The sequence below is a fragment of the Cavia porcellus genome, unplaced genomic scaffold (assembly GCF_034190915.1).
Source record: "Cavia porcellus strain 051 isolate PalLab524CR breed Dunkin Hartley unplaced genomic scaffold, mCavPor4.1 scaffold_31, whole genome shotgun sequence".
Taxonomy (NCBI): Eukaryota; Metazoa; Chordata; class Mammalia; order Rodentia; family Caviidae; genus Cavia; species Cavia porcellus.
Genome location: NW_026947514.1, coordinates 12474888 through 12494878, shown reverse-complemented (window position 1 = coordinate 12494878; position 19991 = coordinate 12474888). Strand labels below are relative to the sequence as shown.

The 19991-nt window shown below is 48.9% G+C and overlaps 1 protein-coding gene across 7 annotated transcripts in view; it reads right to left on the bottom strand.

Moving 5' to 3' along the window:
* Positions 1 to 19991, bottom strand: part of Ccdc88c (coiled-coil domain containing 88C) — a 116979-nt gene that overhangs the window by 53475 nt on the left and 43513 nt on the right. For all 7 annotated transcript variants that reach the window (XM_063241157.1, XM_063241158.1, XM_023566130.2 and 4 more), the window contains 3 exons: positions 15057 to 15126; positions 2287 to 2345; positions 1432 to 1515 (listed from right to left, as the gene is read on the bottom strand). In XM_063241157.1, coding sequence (XP_063097227.1) covers positions 1432 to 1515; positions 2287 to 2345; positions 15057 to 15126 — 213 coding nt within the window. The remainder of the gene's footprint in view (positions 1 to 1431; positions 1516 to 2286; positions 2346 to 15056; positions 15127 to 19991) is intronic.

Genomic DNA, 19991 nt, shown 5'->3' with positions numbered 1-19991 from the left:
ATTTTTTTAAAAGAAGAAAATAAATCCAAAGCACCAAAAACAAAGACAAGTTTAAGAGTCATTCAGTTTCTCCAAAGACACCACCCTCTTTCTTCTCTTCCTTCAGAGACATAGACAAGGGACAAGTCTGGACACAAGTGACCCTGAATTAGAGGAAGATGCATCCCGTCAAACAGGTGGGAGCCAGGGTTCTGAGGCTGGGTTCTGGGCCTTCTCCACATGTGGTCTGGGGAATTGAGTCTTAGGACTGGGCTTTGGGGAGTCAGTGCCTGTGTCACCTGTGGAGCTTTTAACTGAGGTCTGCTTTCCTTTTCCCCGCATGGGTCTGGACACCTGAATTTTTAAAAAGCATCCAGTAAATTATAAAACTTGTCTCCAGTGCCTGCACCTGAATTTAACAATCATGCAGAACTCTCCTGGCTATGTTCTTTTTATTTATTTCAATATCTCACTGTCTGGGCAGGCAGTAGAGACACTGAATGGCAAAGAACTGATTAATCTCAAGGACTTCATCCCCAAGCAGATACACACTGAAAAACACAAGGAAATGAAAAGGCAGAACGCATCTTAGGCCAACTGGTGGCCAGTAATGGTTGAGAGTATTTCCTGAAGTACTGACTTCGGCTGGAGGCCGGCTTTGAACTGGGACTCCGAACTCATCAGCCTGTACTGCTCCAGCCAGCTAATGGAAGCTGATGGCCTGGTCCCAGCCCTTTCACCTGCATCCTCTATAAGAACTACACATATTCAGCTGCTGCTGCCAATCACACACCAGCTCTTGTGTGTCTTTGCATGCATTTGTTTCTGTCTAATTAGACTGAGCGCTGAACCCCCAACAAGATGCCTAAGATAAACACTGATTTTCAGGTGAGCTCATCTGCCGAGGAAGCCACCTTGGGCAGAAGATGATCTGACTCCCCCACTTCCCCCGGGGCCTGAGTCTGGGATGGGGTTGAGTTCCCTAGGGCAGCCTTCTCCCAGGCCTAGCTGGTTTTGATGTCCCACGAGGTGGCAGACTGTTTCTCTGTGTGTCACTGACAGCAGCAGAGAATCTCTATAAAGATCAACTCGTTCGGAACACAGTGACATTTGCCAGAATACATTTTCAGGGCCTGTAAATCAAATTCTGAGCCTAAACCATTTGACAGCTCTTAAAAATAGTCTGAGTCCATATAAGGCAAGGAAAAGGAGGCAGAAGATGGCTTGATTGAAGTATTGTATTTTTTTAATTTTTATTTTTACCCTTATTTTATTTTAGCTCACTGAGGGCTACCTTTCCGAATAGAATCCATTTGTCGGTAGTCTCTGAAACCTAAAATTAGCAAAAGCATTCATAGGCAAGGTGTTTTTCAACTTTTCCACCACCACAGAGATGCTGCTGCCTGCCCACCACAGGAGCGGGTCCATGGTGGGGCTCCCGAGGGTACCTACCTCCTGGATGTGAGCCACGATGCCCGCCTGGGTCTCAATGTCCAGCTGTTTGATTCTTTCAATGAACTCCTCTTTCCTCTCACACTGTGAAGGGTTACAAGTGTCAATGAGAGCATTCTTCAGTAAGGGTGCACCTGGGGCTATGCCCACAGTCCCAAGATGAATGCCCACCCAGGCCTGGCCTCCTTCCCAACCAAAACCACCCTGTCCCCCAACCAACGCTCAAACTGAGGCTTCTCTCAAAGTTGTTCCAACACCCAAGGAGACTGTTTTTCAAAGCCACCCCAAAGCCTCTCCCAGATGGAAAACATGGGGGCGGGACCCTATAGTGTGCACTTCAGACAAGCTCTTCACAAGGCAAGATTCTTACACACTAAGGATGCAAATGACTGGCCCCAGGGAGAGGCAGAGCCAGGCCCACTCCATCACTCCACTGGAAAAAGGTCACCATTTTAGACTCTGCATTTAGTCTCTGGCACAACTACGAGACTCTGCCACTTTATGCAAAGGGTGGGACATGGCTAGGTTCCAATAAAACTTTATTTACATGAGCAGGAGGCAGTCAAATCTGACCCACAGCCTGTGGTTTGTATCTCTTTGTTCTAGAAAGAGGTTCCCACAAAGGGGACAATTTGCTAATGGTATTGTGCCCTAAGGGGCCTGCCGCACAGGGTGTCCTGGTATTAGAAACTGTCCCCTAAGAGAGGGACTGTTCTTTCCTGGATAACCCAGCACCTCTGTTTCAATGACCTGAAAGTAGCTTTACTCCCACCCAAGCTAAGGGTGCCACTTAGCCGCACAATTCCAAACGAAGGCCCTAAGGACAGGACTTTCTCCGCCGTACCCAAGCCCTACCTGGACAGCACAACCCAGCACCAGCAGCAGCACCTTCTTAATCTCTTCCATGCTCTTCCCTGCAGCAAAACAGCATATTTAATTAAGCTCAACCATTTATAAAATTTCCCCCAATGACATGTTTGTGCTAAGGCGAAAACGAATCCCATAAATTAAAGAAAACATTCTCTCTATTCAGTCTGCTGGAGTTAGGTGTGCACACTCCACCTTTATGCTATGTGTGAGTTTATTTTATTTTTTAAAACCAAATGAGCGTTCTTCGCATAACCAACAGAAGCCCTTCCCTATTCAAGTGTATCAGAACTATTTCTCCATGATAATTAATGAAGTGTGACATCCGCAACAGTTTTTAATGTGCACGGTACAGGAGAGAAGAATCCCCCCCCAGGAGAGACGGGGTCAAGTGTCTACTGCACTGTGTTTTATCAGTCAAAATTTCAAAGGAGCCGAACACAGATTAATGAGCCCCCAGGTACCCTTGACATCACACTACCCACGCTTTACACACCTAAGTGCATCTCCATTCCCCTGGTCCCTTGCTGCTTTTGAGTTTCACTGTTTGGCTGGAGGACACTAAACCAAAGCAGGCGACATTGACATCATTTTTGATGGCCAAAACCTTACAATCAACTCTTCCAGAGGTTTGTGTTTTTGTTAGTTTAATCTAAACTATGCTATAAAGAATGCATCACCATGAGTTCGGCTAATTCTTTTTTTTTTTTTTATTTAAGAGGAAAAAGAGAAAAACACAAAACAAACCAAAGTGGTGCGTTCGGCTAATTCTTTACACACGCTCAATCGCTTTCTCAGAACAAACTCTTTTTCTTATGCTTCTCATGTGGCCAAAATTGCCTTATGGTCAAATTTTATCTTTTTCTTCTGGTTAAGAGGTCATAATTTTCATTGTCTCACCCTTAGAACACTTATTATTCTCACCCTTAGAACACTTATTATTCTTCCTTATTGATATCACCAATCTGATGCCAAAAATCGTATTTCACCATTTTAAGTAGTTTGACTTTGATAAGACTTCAGGCTAAATGCACTGGCATCTGTTCATCTGTCTCAGTCTCCCACAGAGTCGGAAAGCCTGGCCTCCAGAGCCAGCTTGGCCAAGCAGGAATGGGGCAGCCTGGACCAGGACTCTTTCTCCTACCCTCAGTTTTCACATCTATAAAATGGTGGTGGAGGTATGGGGCTCTCTTTCAAGGCAGGAAAAAAAATTACGATTTGTCTTTTTCCTCTATTCTGTTGTATATGGCGGAAAGGGAGGACACCAAAAATAGCATCCTTCTCTGGAAAGACCTAGAATACCCACTCAACTGTGCCAAATTGGCCCAAAGTATTGATCTGAGGTTGCTAGGATATAAAACCAAACTTCTGGCCCAAGAGCTTGTGTCACAGTTCTCTCCGGACCCTGGGGAATCCCTGCCTGAGTGCACCTTCTTCTCCAACACTGCTGAGTCACAGAGTGGGGGTGGGGGTGCACAAACCAGAGCCACAAGGATTCCTGGCCTGAGGTGGGGCTGCACCACAGGGTCTGGGCCACACCCCTCCACTCTAGGACACACCAGAGCTCCCCTGTGTTGGTTAGTACACAGCAAATGCACTGCAAGTCCCATAAAGACACGAGACTGTTATCTGTGACTGAAAATAAACAAACATAAAAAGCAGGAAAGCATGCTGGAGAACCCTACTACTAGCAACAAGAACCAAAGCTGGTATTCCGACAGGAAAAGGAGACCAGACCCCTGCGCATGTTTGAGGGTGGGGAGCCACACGGAGGCACTGCTCCCCCGTACCTGCGTTACCGCAAGGATACCCTGAGCCCTTGGCTCATCCAAATGCCCCAGGCATCAAGGAAAAGCCGAATCTGACCCAGCATGCTGTTAGAAAAGGAGGGGTTCCTTTTGCAATGCTATGGGGGTGGGGGGGCACTAAAGGTCAAGAATTAAATTTAGAAAAATCTTTATGAAAAAACAAACAAGGATAAAAAGGGTGCTTCAAATGCAGGGCCTTGCTCCTCTCCCCTGGTCTAAGGGAATGAACACTTCCCTCTAACACCCATACCCAACACCTCGATCCCCGCAGGGCAGCAAGCAGCAGTTCCCTCCTTTCTCATGAGGAGCCGAGACCCAGTTCCTTCCTGGATTTCTGCAGCAAGAACAGTTACTCTCACTGATCTACCTTGCTGTGGGTTTTGGATAGTTTCAAACCACACAAGAGTCTCCTGGGTTCCTGCCAGCAAGACCTGCTCGGCATCACAGTCAAGCAAGCCACAAATCCCTCCCTGCCAAGCACCTACTGTGTGCAGGGCCCTGAAGCACGAACCCTGCCAGGAGGTTTCCGAGTTTGTGCTGAAGGATCGAGCAAGCCTGTCTGAGAGAAATGACTGGGCTGAGACCTTGGGATAAGAAGAACCGGCATTGGAGGCCAGGGAAAGCATGGGCAAAGGCCTAGGCAATAAGCAGGCGTGGGGTTTCTCAAATCATAAACGCTTTGTGGTTAGGCTTCCTGGAGTGAGAAGCGGGTGGGGTTAAGAAAGGATGTGGATTTTGATGGCAAGTGAGTCACCAGATACTGGGGTCTGAAAACATCAGACAGCCTCTGCAGCTGCACAGGGTACCTAGTGTAGGGGAACCCCTGGGGTATCCCAGACAGCCTGAGTCAAAGGCTAAATCTAAGAAAAGCCTCACTACCTGCCTCCCTGAGTTTCTCTGACAAACCCTGCCCAGCCCAGCCCTCGGGGCATGAGGAGAAGCTGCTCAACACCCAGCTTGTCTAGCAGGCAGAGAAGCTGATCTGAGAGACACTTTCAGGAGACAGGTATCTTCAGCGATGGCCTTGGCTCCCAGAACGGAAGGAAAACTGTGAAATCACTCTCCTAGCAAAAGGGTGGCCTCAGGGACAGAAACGCAGCTGGGGAATTATGAAGTGCACCACCCTCTAATACACAGGAGCTGGATTAAAGCAAGATTGAGAATCCTGGTCTTTCTAGTGCTAACTATGTGACAGACGAGGTCAGTGACACCTCCCTGTTACTCAGTGTGGAACTGGGCCCACTCCTGAACACAGAACTCACTGGATGTCAGCACACTCAAGGAAAACTGCCTCGTTCCACTCGTGCACGATCTCCCAGGTTCCTCTCGGCTCTACTCTTCGACTGTTTATTAGTACGCGCGTGTAGTACATGATGACTGCATCCATTGTGGGGAGTCGGTACATGTATGTAACATACCTCAGTTCTTTATAGTCTCCTCACCGGCAAAAGCACTCTCTGCTTCCTATTATTTACCTAAATGATTTATACGTTGGGCTTCTCATACATGAAAACAGCTCATGGAACATCTCTTTGGTTCTCTTACACAGCTGTTTGAATGTTCCTGGTTTATGACACAGGAAATAAATTCTGTCAACTTGTTGCACGCAGCTGAGTTAGACAGAAATACTATAGACAGTCAGACAGGGCTGGGCCCTCCAAGGAGTAGTGCAGAAGACCAGATATCTAGCAGCCTTGGAGGGAACAGAAGCCTCCAGTTGTGGGCCAGATTTTGAGACAAAAGATCAAAGAAACACACCCACATCAGGGATTGATATTCTAACAGGTCTCTATCACCCTGAGGAAGCCAGGAGTCACCACTCCAAACCCTTCCAGGGAGAGTCACTGTTCCATATTCACTACACTAACTACTTTGACTCATTTCCCCATTCGTCCCTGATTTAATCAATTTTAAATGAGCAATTAATCTTATTGGCTGGCCATAGCTCTGCCCCCACCTCATGCCCACCTTGCTAGTTCCCAGTCTTCCCCACCTTGGACCTGTCTCACTTCATGGTTTTACTCTATCAAAGTTCCTAGAAAATGCAGTCTGGCAACCCATTTGAGACCCCTTCTGTCTCTCCCTGACGTAAGTTTTGTTTCTCTCAATAAATACATTCTGCTCTTAACCTCCATTGCTCCTAAAATTTATTCTTTGATTTTAGAGAACACAAACTCATACCGGACATCTAGTAGGTTGGGAATTCTGTTCCCACGAGGGAGCCCTTCCTGCCCCAAACCTCAGCGGTCTGCCCTGCAGAGGCAGGGAAGGAGGCTCCATGCTGATCTGACCTACAGAGGTCAGAGAGCTGATGCTTCCTCTTGTTAAGCTCAGGACTGACACCAGGCACACCTGGAGGGCCTGAGCCACTGGACAGCAATGAGCTGCCTGCCACCCCACAGTCCTGGCGCCTCCACTCAGCACACCACCACCCCATCTCACCTCAAAGTTATCAGAAAGGGCAACACTGTTTTCTTCATCTCACAAAGAACACAGCTTAGAGAGGCCAAGGCACAGAGCAAAGATTTGGTCCTGGCTACCACCTACACCCTCCCTGCCCCCCAACAACCTGTGCAGTATTTCACCAGTGTTTACTGACTGACACTAACAGTTACCATCAAGTACCCAGGATATCAACGCATTTCAGTTTCCTGTCTCCAAGGGAGACGGACAGCAGGGTTTTTCTTAGTAATTCTACATTCTGTCGGTTGACTGACATGCTAGGGTGGACCACCACCAGCACTCCCTGGTTTTCTGTTTAAAAACCAGTCATTTCCTAACCATGAGGATGGGGCTGTCCCACAGATGGACAAGCAGCACTTTCGACATGACTACTTCTCTCTGTGAACAGGGACATCTCAGACACGCTCTGGGCACTGCCCTCTGGCCCCTCCTGGGGACTCCACTTACCACGAGATCACCTTCCAGAGCACTGCTGAGGAACAGCAAGCGCAGAGGATTCTCTGTGAGTGGGCCCAAGGGGACTCCCCATCACCTGTGGCCCAGTCACTGGGCATGAGGTGGGCCCCTGCATACTGGTTCACATTCATTCTGAGGCAGAGTGGGGGACACCCTGTGAAGCTCTCACCCAGCTTCCATACACCCAGAAGTTACCACATGTGGCCCTCATTAATGCAACCAGGTACTTACCAACTTGTTTAATTACTCAACAAACAACAGGTGTGGACAAGGGGGCACGGAGCCACATGCTTGTGAGAAATAATGCAAGGGTCTCCCAAGTGCACTGAGACCAGGGGGAGGGGGAGCCTCAGCCCAATGTCTCCATCCCCCACATCAAGCCAGTCCCTACCCTGGGTCTCGCAGCACCACAAAGCACACAAAAAAACAACCAGGGACAGCTCCCCCAGGTTATGTAAAACAATCTTTAAAGCCACATGGAGCCCTAAGGACACCATCAGCACCAAAATGACTTCCCTCCCGCCGGCCTGCCGAGAGTGCAGAACTGAGAGCGAGTTCATTTCCTAACACCCAGCAGCAAAGAGAACAGAAAAGAAGCATCAACCACAAGACTCCAGTTCAAGAGCAGAGCTTGCGCTGTGCTGCCTACAGCAGCGGTGACATGCAGGGCAGGCAGGAAAGAGTCATAGCAAGCGTCCCTCTCAACCAAGCCCAAATGTCACAGATGAACTGAATGACCTTTGACAAACAACACCTCTTCCCGCTTCTTCCCCGGACAGCCGCCACAGAGAGCAGACCCGCTGGAAGTCATGGTGTGGGCCCTGCGGCCAGCAGGGCTCTCTGGGCATGGGCCACCGCCGGTAAGTTTACTAAACAAAGCCTGGTATCCAGGCAGGCACGGCTGGCCACGGGCCGCCTCTGTTCATGGGGTGTGCTTGGGGGGAACCAGCTCAGCATCCTGGTTCCTAGGAGGCGCACTCAGCGGGGGGTCTGAACCAGGGCACGCACTGTGCTTTTCAGAGCAGCATCTGGGAGCTTTTCTGCTCTCCCAGGGACCAAACAGGAAATGTAACAACAATCAAAATGCTTACAAGGTTAGATGTTTAAACATTTCTTTCCTCCTTATTCAAAGGACCTAGTTTTAGCAAAAATCATAATAAAAAAATAAGTAGGATTGAAGAACAAAGGCCGCGGAGAAATGAAATAAAAATAAGAAGGGCTGGGGAAAGAACTTAAGAATCACACCTCTCTCTACCCCTTGCAGACTCCTGCCCATAACACCCTGGAGGGCACAGCCTGCGAGGTGCAGGGGAAGGACAGCCGCCTTTATGGCTTCCCCGAGAGCGCACTGGATAGCAGGAGTGGTTTCCAACAAACCAGTCTCCGCCCTTGCCTGCCCCCCTTGGTTGCCGGGGATGCTGCCAGGCCTGCAAAAACTCAGCCTCCTGGCCCTCAGACTCCCAGTCAGCTGGATGCCCCCTCCCTGCAGTGTGGGCTTTGGGAGGGGAAGTTACCATGGGACCAGAAAGCAGCTCCAGGGTGGCCTGGACAGGGAGCGAGAGAATACTGACAGTTAAATAGGGAGCTCCAAGAACCTTCGGGAGCTCTGTGTGTTGCTGCCCTCAGAACCTAGGACCCTGATGTCACTGAAGCCTGGACTCCAGTCTGAGTTCCTCAAGGTCTTATCCCCATTGCAGCTCAGATCCCCAGAGTCCACCAAAGCCTCTGTATTGGAGGCCAAGTTCCTGGTGTGCGACACTGGGAGGCAGTGGAGCCTCCAGGAGGCAGGGATCCCTTCTCTCTCTTTTCTTTGCTCCCTGTCCCTGAGGTGAACAGTTCTGCTCTTCCCTGGGCTCTGAGGCCTAAAGCATCAGGGAGAACTGAATATGAACTAGGCCCTCTAAAACCATAAGCCAAAATAAACCCTTTCACTTTGTAAGCTGATTGGTTCGGATATCAGTTACCAAGATGGAAAGCTGGCAGACCTACCTGCCTCTCTGTTCACAGATCCTCTAAGCCCTGCTCACACTGCCTGCAGAAAACTTCCAGACAGACCAACCTATCACTTCTCAGCCTTTTGGCTAAGATCAAATGCAGACAGACCGATGGTCCACTCTGCCTGCTGTGAAGGGCACTCACATACCACCCTGCATCCTGATGGACTCTTCTTCCCTTCCCTGCTCCAACACAGATAGGGGCATCCTCCCCAGGGTCACTGAAGGCTGGAAGCCAGGCTTCAGATGAGCTCCTCTGGGTGCCTCTGGCCATGGAGCAACCAGCAAGATGAGGAAGGACACAGCAAAGCTCTTCTCTTTGGGAGGTCAAAAACTGAGTGGCACACACAGCAGGTCCTGCACTTGGCTGGCTAGGAAGGACATTTGGGGTACTCTGTGCCCAGACACTCAAACCCTATTATAGTGTTGGGAGTAGTCCCTCTGTGACCAGTCTGTGAGGGTCACTTAGCACCCAGGGCCAGACCACTGAGCAGCAATGATGAAGCCCCAAAACTGTCCTCAAACACCCCAGCTATATTCACAGACAGGGCCCTGCAGGATCACAGCCCCTCTGCAGACTCCTGGGAACCACGCATGGTCTTTAAAATGCAGGAAGTCCCCTGGCAGAACAATGGTGGCAGCCAGTCCTTCTGCTTGGGACCATTAGCCAATCAGGCACAATTATAACCATCTGCTAAATTTACAGCTGTAAATGCTTGTTCACCCATAGGCCCCACACCAAGTGTCTCAGAATGAGTCCCTGCCCTCTCTGGACTGGACTTCTGTACGTATAAGGTTCTTTCCCTTCCCTCCATTCTGCAAATAACTTAGGTGGGATCAGTGTTTACCAGTCTGCAAAACATCACCTCACTTGGAAACAAACCTTGGAAAGAAAAACAATGCTCTCCTCCAGGACCACAGCTTTATGAGTCATCAAAGAAATTAATTAGCTAACACCCCAGCTTCCTGTCAGCCAAATCTCATCTTTTTGCATGTGTGGCACTGTGACAGGCCTGGCTGCCGAGAAAGGGGTGCCATGGAGGCAGAGCTGATCTGGTTCTAAGCAACATCCCCTCATTTCATACAGCAGATGTGAGCTCTCGGTTTTCAGAAGGCTTCTTGTAGAATACACTCATCAGTAAGCCACACACACACACACACACACACACACACACACACACTGAACGGGTGTGTAGCCAGCAGGACAGTGCAGCTTCCGGAAGCCACACACACACACACACACACACACACACATTGAACGGGTGTGTAGCCAGCAGGACAGTGCAGCTTCCGGTGCGCCATCCCTAGCCTGGGAGAGACACACTGCTGGCCCTGGGCAGCAACGGAATCTCGCTTCATCTTGATCACTGACACTGGGCCTTTATTTTCCATGAGAAGGCACAGTTACCTGTGTAAGGAGCCCCCCTCTCACCAGCTTAAAGGAGCATAAAGTGGAGAGAGGACAAAAAAGAGACAGAGATGGGCCTCCAGCACTTACGCTGTGTTTACTGGGCACCTACTCTATGCCAGACACTGATCTACACTGGCTGCATTGGCAGGGACAACCAAAACCTAATGATTCCCGCCCTCACTGGAGATTCCCCCGCCCGCAGGGGATGGCAAGCAAGGCAGTGGACACTGGGAAATCAGTCCACTGGCTGGTGCTGCACAGGTGACGTGTGCTGTGAGATAAAGGCTTGGAGCAGGGAGGGTGGGGCGTGGGCAAAGGGTGGCCATCAAGCAGGTGGCAGCAATCAGATGTGCTGGGACTATCTCCAGAGGGGCCTGAGGGATGAGGGCAGTGGGCAGAGGACTCACAGACCCTGGTACTAGCAGCAGGGACAGAAAAGAGGACAATCTCAGAAGGGCAGTGCTGGGCAGAGACGGTGCCCTGTGAGCATCAAGGCGGCAGGGGCCAGGAGGAGGAGCGGGGCAGCAGCGGGCGGAGCAAAGCTCAGCTTCTGCACATGTCCTGAAGGTAGGGCCGAGGCACACGGCTGAAGGAAGAGATTCAGGGAAGAGACAGACATGAGACCTGGCCAAGGAGACACAGGGCACCCTACAACCTCAGACCTGAGACACCTGCACACTGCCCAGGCGCAGGGCAGCAGGAGGAGAGGGGTCAGGAGGTGCTGGCAGATCCCAAGCCACACTCATTACTGTGGCGGCCACAGTACCGAGGCACCAGTGACCCAGGCGTTCAGCACACCAGGAGATGGCTACAAAACCACAGGCCCATCAGAAAGGACACCAGAGGCGAGCCGGGGCACAAAGCTCGGTGCAAGAAAAAGGACTGTGCCTAAGAGGGGAACTACTTGGACTTCAAAAGCCAGCTGAAGTACTGTGTGTGGGGTGCTCTATCCCCTTCTTGCACTGCCCTTGATTTCCACCCCATGAGGGGACCACAGAGCACTCCTCTCTGTTCTGACAGGCGCAGGAGGTCAGACACACAGGCCACCACCAGAAGCTGTGAAGTCACTCTTTTGTAAAGCAGAGGAAGGGGAACAAACACTTGGCCTCTCAGGACCTTTTAGGGTCATGGGGTGAGGGCCTCAGGAGGTAGAATCTGGGACCTGGGGTAATATTTACCCAAAATATAAAAACACCAATGTTGTACCAATGTTGTAATGTACCAAATGTACCAATGTTGTAATTAACGGCACAGTGTCAGCATCTGGCAGAAAGCACAAAGTCCCTGCTATGCTCATGGAGAAGGAAGGAGGGGAAGCTACCCCCGCCCCCTCTGCCCCGGGCAACCACACAAATTAAAAACTGCATTCTTTGTTCAAAAAGAAACACAAAATGCTTCACACATCTGTTTTTAAAATTTAAAACTGAAAACATTCTATCAACACTCCTCTGCCTCTGCTACTGCCATTTGCATCTCAGTGGCTGGAAGGACGTCCCCTGCCTCTGCTCTAGAAGCCCCTGGGAGCCCTGTCAAGCTATCCCCACGTGTGCCCTGTGCACTACAGTGAGACCAGCTCTGTCCTCTAGCGGCTGCAGAGGCTGTGCAGCCAGCCCACCACGGCCAGGCGAAGCTGGGTGCTATTCTGCTCCGCGACTCACAGCCCCACTTCCCCACAGGGCTGGGTATGTGTTCACTGCACATAGTACTGCTCCAGGTCATCTGGCAATGGCTGAGAACCAGCGTCCCTGTACTGGTCTCAAACTGCACTAGGTGGGGGGCTGCAAAAATCTGTATGTGAAAGATGATCAAAAAACATTTTAAAAATTTATTACAGGGCTGGAGATTTAGCTCAGCAGCACAAGCACCTGCTTGGCAAGTGCAAGGTCGTGAGTTTGATTCCTGGCACCAAAAATAAGTAAATAAATAATGAAAAGTTTATTATGGCAAAAAAGATAAGTGGCCATTAATCCTCCTCACTTCAAACACACTTATCCTATCATTCTTGCCACTTTCTGAAGCAGCTTTGGAAGTGCTCTTTCACATCTATGAGAGTCCTGACCAAAAATATGGTGAGAGCCACAGGCAGGCAGGTAAAAATATGACTCTGCGTCCTTGTGCTCCTTACTCACTAGATCTGGCATCCTGAGACTGCTGGCTCTTCCCCAAAGTCAAAATGACCATGAAAGGTAAACGTTTTGCATCCGTTCAGGACATCAAGGCCACCTTGACAGTGCAATTGAAGAAACTCACAAAAGAGGAGCTGCAGAGGGGGCTGGAGATTTAGCTCAGCGACATAAGCACCTGCCTTGCAAGCAGGCAGTCGTGAGTTCGAGCCCTGGTACCGATAAAAAGGGAAAAGACCAAAAAAAAAAAAGAGGAGCTGCAGAACTGCTCCAGAAAGTTGGGGAAACAATATGGTAAACATGTTCAAAACAAGGCCAGGCCTTAGAGACAGAGTAACAACAATGTTATCTTTTACTATAGTATATCTTAAATTTAAGGGTCCCACCGTAGTTGCTCCCTGATGGCATTTTTGTTTTGTTTTGTTTTTTTTAAGGTTTCTTTTTCTTTTTTTACTTTTTGGTACTGGGGATTGAGTTCACAACCTCGAGCTTGCCAGCAGCCGCTTATGCCACCAAGCTAAATCCCTGGCACTGTTTCACGTGTTTTGAAATTTTGTTGTCTTTTTTTTCTTCTTTGAAATAAAATAATTTTTAAAAAATAAAGAAATTTAAATGCCCATCACACGTTTCAAACACATCTCATACTTATGAAATAAAAGTGACTGGGTTGTACACTTAGAAGAATTTTAAAGTATGCAAATGATACGTCAATGAAATTGTTATTAAAATTAAGCATCCATAGATATGCAGCTGCCTATGGTTCAACCAACACTAGACTGGCAATGTGTGATACTGATAGAAGCCCAGGCTTTCAATCAGCTACTCTGTCACAGGTCAAGTGACCAGGGGTTTCTCACCGAAGCCCTGGGAGCCTCTACTCATAAATATATCCCTGATCTACAAATAAATGGCACAGCCACATCCCAGAAGCACACGGTCATTTCGTGTATGCATGTGTGAGTGCACGTTTAGTTTTGTGGGGCATAAACCCAGGGCCTTGTGCATGGCAGGCATGAGCAACTGGCCCTGGTTCTATGTTTGGACCCATATCCAGTGCCTTATGCCTGACAGGCTACCTAACAGATCCACAATGAGCCTCCAGTCTCCAGAGCAAAAGAGATCTACGCTCTCGTCTCCAACTTTGCCAGGTGTTGCCTTCATCTCCCCCACAGACATCAGCCCCCAAATAAACCAGGAAGGTAGCACAGTTGCTGGGCTGCAGTTACACACAAGTCCCCAGGATGGGGCTGGGATGGGCTGCATCTGGCATCCTCCGCCTTTCTCTGGAGGGACCTTGAAATAAAGTCAGCAAATTCATGACCTGAAGGCACAGCTGGGGGTGTGGAGGATACACACTCAAGAATGAGAGGTCGCTCACTGCACACAGGGCAAGGACACAGTGCCAGGCAGTGAGTGCTGAGGGGCCAGCAGGAGGCCAAGGGCATCTCTTTCTTGGGCTCGCACAAAGAGAAAGCAGACCATGACAGGCTGGAATCTAGAAAGAGCACCCTGCACAAGGAAGCTCCTGCTGGGACTCCCTGGATGTAGCCCCAAGAAAGAAGTGATCCTTACAAGTCCTGTTCTTGGCTGGTCACTCGGTATACTTTTTCTCCCTCTCAAGGCAACTTGGCTACTGCAATGGTCACAGAGAGAAAAAAGACAGCCGGACAAGGATGAAGAGACGCCAATAAGAGGAAGCTTCAGTCCCTTCCCCAAAACCCTGAATCATTTAGGATCCCTGGTCTCTTCCATCCTGCAGGTGTGGATTTTGTCTTCCTTGACATCTCACCCAGACCCAGGGTTCCAAAATACTAACGAGGTCTCACCTGGAACGAAGAGAGACCCTGCCAGGGCCTAAGCGTGTATGTTGTGAGCCATGGGTACCCAGGGAAGGGAGCCAACGTGCCACCCCCTTTCATTCACTGAGTTACCTGGCAGGTACAAACTACACTCTGACTTTCTGGAAGATTGCAGGACACTGAACATTAGACACCAAGAGGACTTAAGAGCCCTTGCCCGCCAGGAGCTCTGAGTCCAGCAGAAATAAGAGAAACAAATGACCCCATTGTACCGAGCTCCATCCTGGTATACAAGAAAAGTATCTTGAGATCCCCAGGATGGCACTGATTTCCTTCCTAAGGAGCTGCACTCCACCACTGCAGATTTTGATCCATATTTACTGAGGTGCGGAGACCCCGGAGAGGCCGCCATGTGCCTCAGACACCCAAACCCAGACCTGCCTTCTAGGCAAGGGATGACGCAGTGGCTTCCTCTACCTCTGCACGGGCACCTGATGGGCTGGGACAGATTCATTCTTCAGGAATAAACGTGCTTTTGGCTGAATGCCTCAGGGCAATAAACCCGCTCTTTAAATCTCACCAAAACTATCACGTGTTTTCCCTGTGTGGCTCCCAGCTGGCAGCCACAGCTCAGTGGCTAACAGCTGTCCAAAGCCGATGGCACTGCCCGGGCACTACAGGGGGCCAGAGGGCCTTTCACTCACCAGACAGTGGGTCTTTGCCAATCATCAAAACATTGGGCAAATTCATTACGATCAGCTGCTGGAGGACTTCCTACAGAGACAAAGGGGGGAAATACCATTAAGAACAGGATCCAAAAATAAAGAACAATTAAGTAAATTACAGTCAGTCAAGGCGCCGGATGAGTGTGCAAGACTGACGGTAACTATGAAGACATCAGAAATAGGGAGGACTAAGAAGATATAAACATACATGGCAAACCAAGCACTAACCACACTTCTGCCTTGATCATTCTCAAATAACAATTGTGCCTGTGTATGTACAGAGACAAAAAAAAAGGGGGCAAATGACATTCCAAAGTATTTTTAAAAGATACTCTTAATTACTTTATTGTATGGCTTGTACAATTAGAATAGAGAATAAAACCTAAAGCTACTAAGCCTTTACTACCCTGTGACTCAGAATCCAAGTGCTAAGCTGGTCTCTGACACGAGTTCTAAATACGGAGACTTCTGCCACTGTTAGCAGTGGCTTCCCGGGAGAAGGGCACATCTGGGCCAGTAATGGAAAGGCCAAGAGGGTCCCCCATCATACCCTCGTTAGCATCTTTTTTGTTTTTGTTTCCATTTTGAGACTGGGCCTTGCTTAGTCACCAAGTTGCCTAGCTGGGCTTGAACTTAACAATCCTCCTGCCTCAGCCTCCCAGAGTGCTGGGGTTACAGGTATGCACTGTTGGGTCTCCGTGGTGGGCTGAGGAGCAACCTGAGACCTGTATACCTTCAGCCCATTTCTCACACCTCTCCTTCTTTGTCCAGATCTGTCTGTTTCACTTGTCACAAATCAGAAGATAAAAGTCCTATTTTGTAGAAGACCAAGAAAGGTGTAGATTTCATTATGCTTTAAAGGTGGTCCTGACAGAAATATTTTTTACCACGAAAGCTCCTTTTGAGTCTCTTAACAGAGTTTCCTTCAAGAGGCAGCTTTTCAGGAGTTGCCCAAAACACGCTACAGAAAATCTGTGTGTTCAGTGGGAGAATAAAAGGGGGTTACCACACACTGGCCGATCCCACTGAGCCCAGGAGAACAAAACATCTCAGAGCCACCTTGGAGCTGTGAACTGCAAGAGTCAGGGGCAGCCTGTGAGGACACACAGTGACTTTACCAGCCCCCTACTACTGCCTTCCACAGCTCCCACCCGTGCAGGAAGTTGCAGGAAGTCGGGGTGGGGAGAAGATGCTGCACCAAAAGGCGCACCCACTCCTGAGCACACAGCCCCACTACACGAGGCCGAGACTGCGCCTCTCCAGCACCAGGGTCACAGCACTGCCTCAGCTACCACTTACACACACTTGCCGAGGGCCAAGTCCCAACTGCAGCAGGGAGGTTCAAGCTGTGTGACAGTCTCAGTGGTCCCTCAAGCTCTGAGAAGTCAACGTAAAAACTGTCTCCTAGTCACCAAAGCATTGCACGTCCCCAAATCCTCCACCCGGCTGGCAGAACACACCCCATGCCTCCCTGCTAACTCAAGCAGGGTAAAGTGTCCCTGCTTGAATTAGCACCATTCTGTCACATAGCGCCCTTTTCTGCCTCGAGGATGGTCCAGGCCCTGGGCCACCCTGGGAGGCCCAGGCTACCTTTGCTGACCATCAGCAGCCTCTCTCCAAATCCCAGCTGCTGGTCTTCTGCCACTGGCCAAATCTCTAATACCCAGCCCTCTATCAGGGCATAAATGAGACATTATATGGGCAGTCAGCTTTTGCGTGTGTATACTTGAAATAATTGTTTTATTTTGTTTTGTTTTTCTGAGGCAAGGTCTCACAATGTAGTGCAGGCTGGTCTTGAACTCACTTAACATAGCCTTGAATTTGTAGTGATCCTCCTGCCTCAGCCCCCAAGTGGTGGGATTACAGGTGTACACCAACCACCCCATCCAGCTGAAATAATCTTTAAATTCTGTCCAAAGTGATTATTTTATGACAATATTAATCTAAACAAAATATCACTAGAAAGTATTGTAGAAAAATCTATGTAAGCTTCTTCCAAATTGAAAGTTTAATTTCCTTTAGTCAGTACTTTCTAATTTTTCCAGAAGAAACATGTCATCTGTGTAATTAGGAAATGTTTCATGAGTAGACTTTTTAACTTTTCTTCCTTTCAAAATACCATAGGTCAGGGGCTGGGGATTTAGCTCAGCAGCACAAGCACCTGCCTTGCAAGCAGGTGGTCATAAGTTCGATCCCCAGTACCGAGAAAAAGAAGAAGAAAAAAAAAAAAAAAAATACCATAGGTCTCCCAAGACCTAGTTCTATAGCCAAAAAATGTCCCAAGTCATTAACTGGCTCCCGTAAAGGAACATCAATGACAACCCCCACAAAAGCAGGCTCTGGGGCCAGTGCTATGAGTAACTGCAGACATATTAATGTCAAACTTTTCTTAAAAGCATTAAATGAAGCAAGAGAAAATATTCTAGCGATATACTTTAATGAAGGGGCTATATTTAAAATACTTATTTCAACACATGACACAAAAAATTTTACTCAGGTATTTCACACTCTTTTTCATACTGTCTCTAAAACCCAGTATGTATTTTATACTTACAGCACATCCCAATGTGGATAAATTTCCACCGGAAATACTTAAAACTATAAATAGATTTCATGAAATTTACAATTGAAAAAGGAGAGTCCAACCAGGTATGATGGAGCATTCTTGAATCTTAGCTATTGGGAGGCAGAGGCAGGCGGACTGCAATTTCAAGGCCAGTCTGGACAACTCAACAAGACTGGTTCAAAATAAAATTGAAGAGAGCAGAGCTGGAGATGCAGCTCGGTAGTATAGTAGCAACTACCTACCATGCATGAAGCCTGGACTTAATCCCCTGTATAGAAAAGAAAAAAAATTTTCCCATCCCCAAGTTGTTCTAAATACACTTAAAATTACTTTTCTGTATCTGCATTACCAATTTTTAAATTAAAATTAACTAAAATAAGTCTATTTCTTCAGACACACAAGCCATTGAGGCCCTGTCTGCTGCATGTGGCCAGAGGCTGCACATTAGCAATGACAAGGACTTGGTGGCCTGTGAGTTCGCTACACCCCTGTCCACCCTGTAGAAAACCCCACAACAAGCCCGAGGCTGCTGCAATGGTGGGGCCGCAGGGCAACAGGCCAGGGCCTCAGTCCAGCTGGTACGTGAGGAGGGTGTTGATGAGAGGACCCTCCTTCCCTGATGCCAGCGCCTGGAACAGAGAGCCACTGTGGGGGCCAAGCTCCGGCACCTGGACCCACCCTGGCCGGCTGCTGCAAGGCTCGGGATCCAGTGACACTGGAGAGTGGCCCAACATGGTACTGTCAGATATGCTCGAAGGGCAGGGCTGGTGGCAGCCTCAGGCTTGGGGTGAAGACCTCCCCAGTAATTCCTGCAGAGCTTGAAGTGGGGGTGGAGATGCAAATGTAGCCCTGGAAGGGTGGATTCTACACTCCTTTATTCCTTCCTTTCTTCCCTTTTAGGCAGGGTTACTTTCAGAGTCTCCCATAAGGCTCTGGGGACATCCCAGATTTTGCTTTTCACAAAGAAAGCAGACTAACTGTATCCTGGAGCGGCCCATTGACAGTTAATTGCTTTTAACAAACCTCCAAAAGCAAAACAAAAGCAGGCCAGCGGAGAGTGTGTCGGGATCCTGCAAAGGCAGCTGAGGCGCAGGGCTGGAGAAGCATTTTCTGTTGGGGGATGACCTGGCCTGACACTCAGATTTCAGATCCAAAAATCTAAGATCTCGTCAATAATCCAGGGCCAAGTTGATAAAGCAAAACACATGGGGAGGGGAGTGGCTAGGACTCTTCCAAAAAGCATCTGTCACCCCATCTGGTGGTGGGTCCCAGGGGCAGCATCTGTGTTGGCACCTGGAGTCAAAAGGCCCGGTGAGCTGCCCTCCCTCGGATGCCAGGCTTCCTGACCTTGACCTACAGGAGGGTGCACTGGGCAGTGTGGCACCGCCTTGCTCTCAAGGCCTGTAGGTAGCACCAGCTCTCAGGAGTCATCAGCAATTATGTAAGAGTTCTGAGAACAAAGCAAAGGGCAAGCTCAAAGCTGGTAGCCCGTGCCTGTAATCCCAGCTACTTGGGAGGCTGAGACAGGAAGACTGCAAATTTGAGGCCAGCCAGAGCAAGTAAGACAGAGACTGTCTTGAAATAAAATAAAAGGGCTGGAGTGTAGCAGTGCAGCTCAGTGCTAAAGTGCTTGCATGAGATCCTAGTCCATCTCCCAATACTGCAAACAAACGAAGGCAAATCAAGTGGGTGCACGCACAGTTATACAACTAAATGTATGTTTAATAGAGGAAAAAAAATCTCAAAGTTGATAGGCCAGAATGTTCTTCATCAGAATGACTGGGAATAAGGGCCAGAGATATAGCTCAGCTGAACAGCGCCTGCCTGGTAAGCAGGAGGCTGTGGATTTAATCCTGGGTTACCCCCTTCCCACCCAAAAAGACTGGGACTAGACCAAGTTTTCCCAGCATTTTCTAGAGTCTGTAATACATTCTGTCACCTGAAACTACAAAGTCTTCTATGCCATGGTTTCCCATACAAAGAACTGCAGTCAGGGAGATGTCTATTTACTAGGCACGTCAACTATTAACAGTACAGGCTTGCTATGAGAAAAAGCATCCATCATTTCCTGCACAACTCACCCGCATCCAAAATAATAAATGAGACAGATTTCCATTTTTAAACACTATCCTCCCAAAACAAACAGCACCTCCAGTGCATCCATCAGGAAACACAAAGCCTGGATGAGCTGGGAGAGCAGAGGCTGGCCAGGAGAACCCAGGGGTCCCATGAAGAGGGCCAGGCAAAGGCCCAGGGGAGGAGGGGGAGGACCACCCACTGCAGGAGGCAAAGTAGGGGCCTCAAGGAAAGAAAAGCCTTCATCCAACTGTGCCGTGCAAAACAAGGGC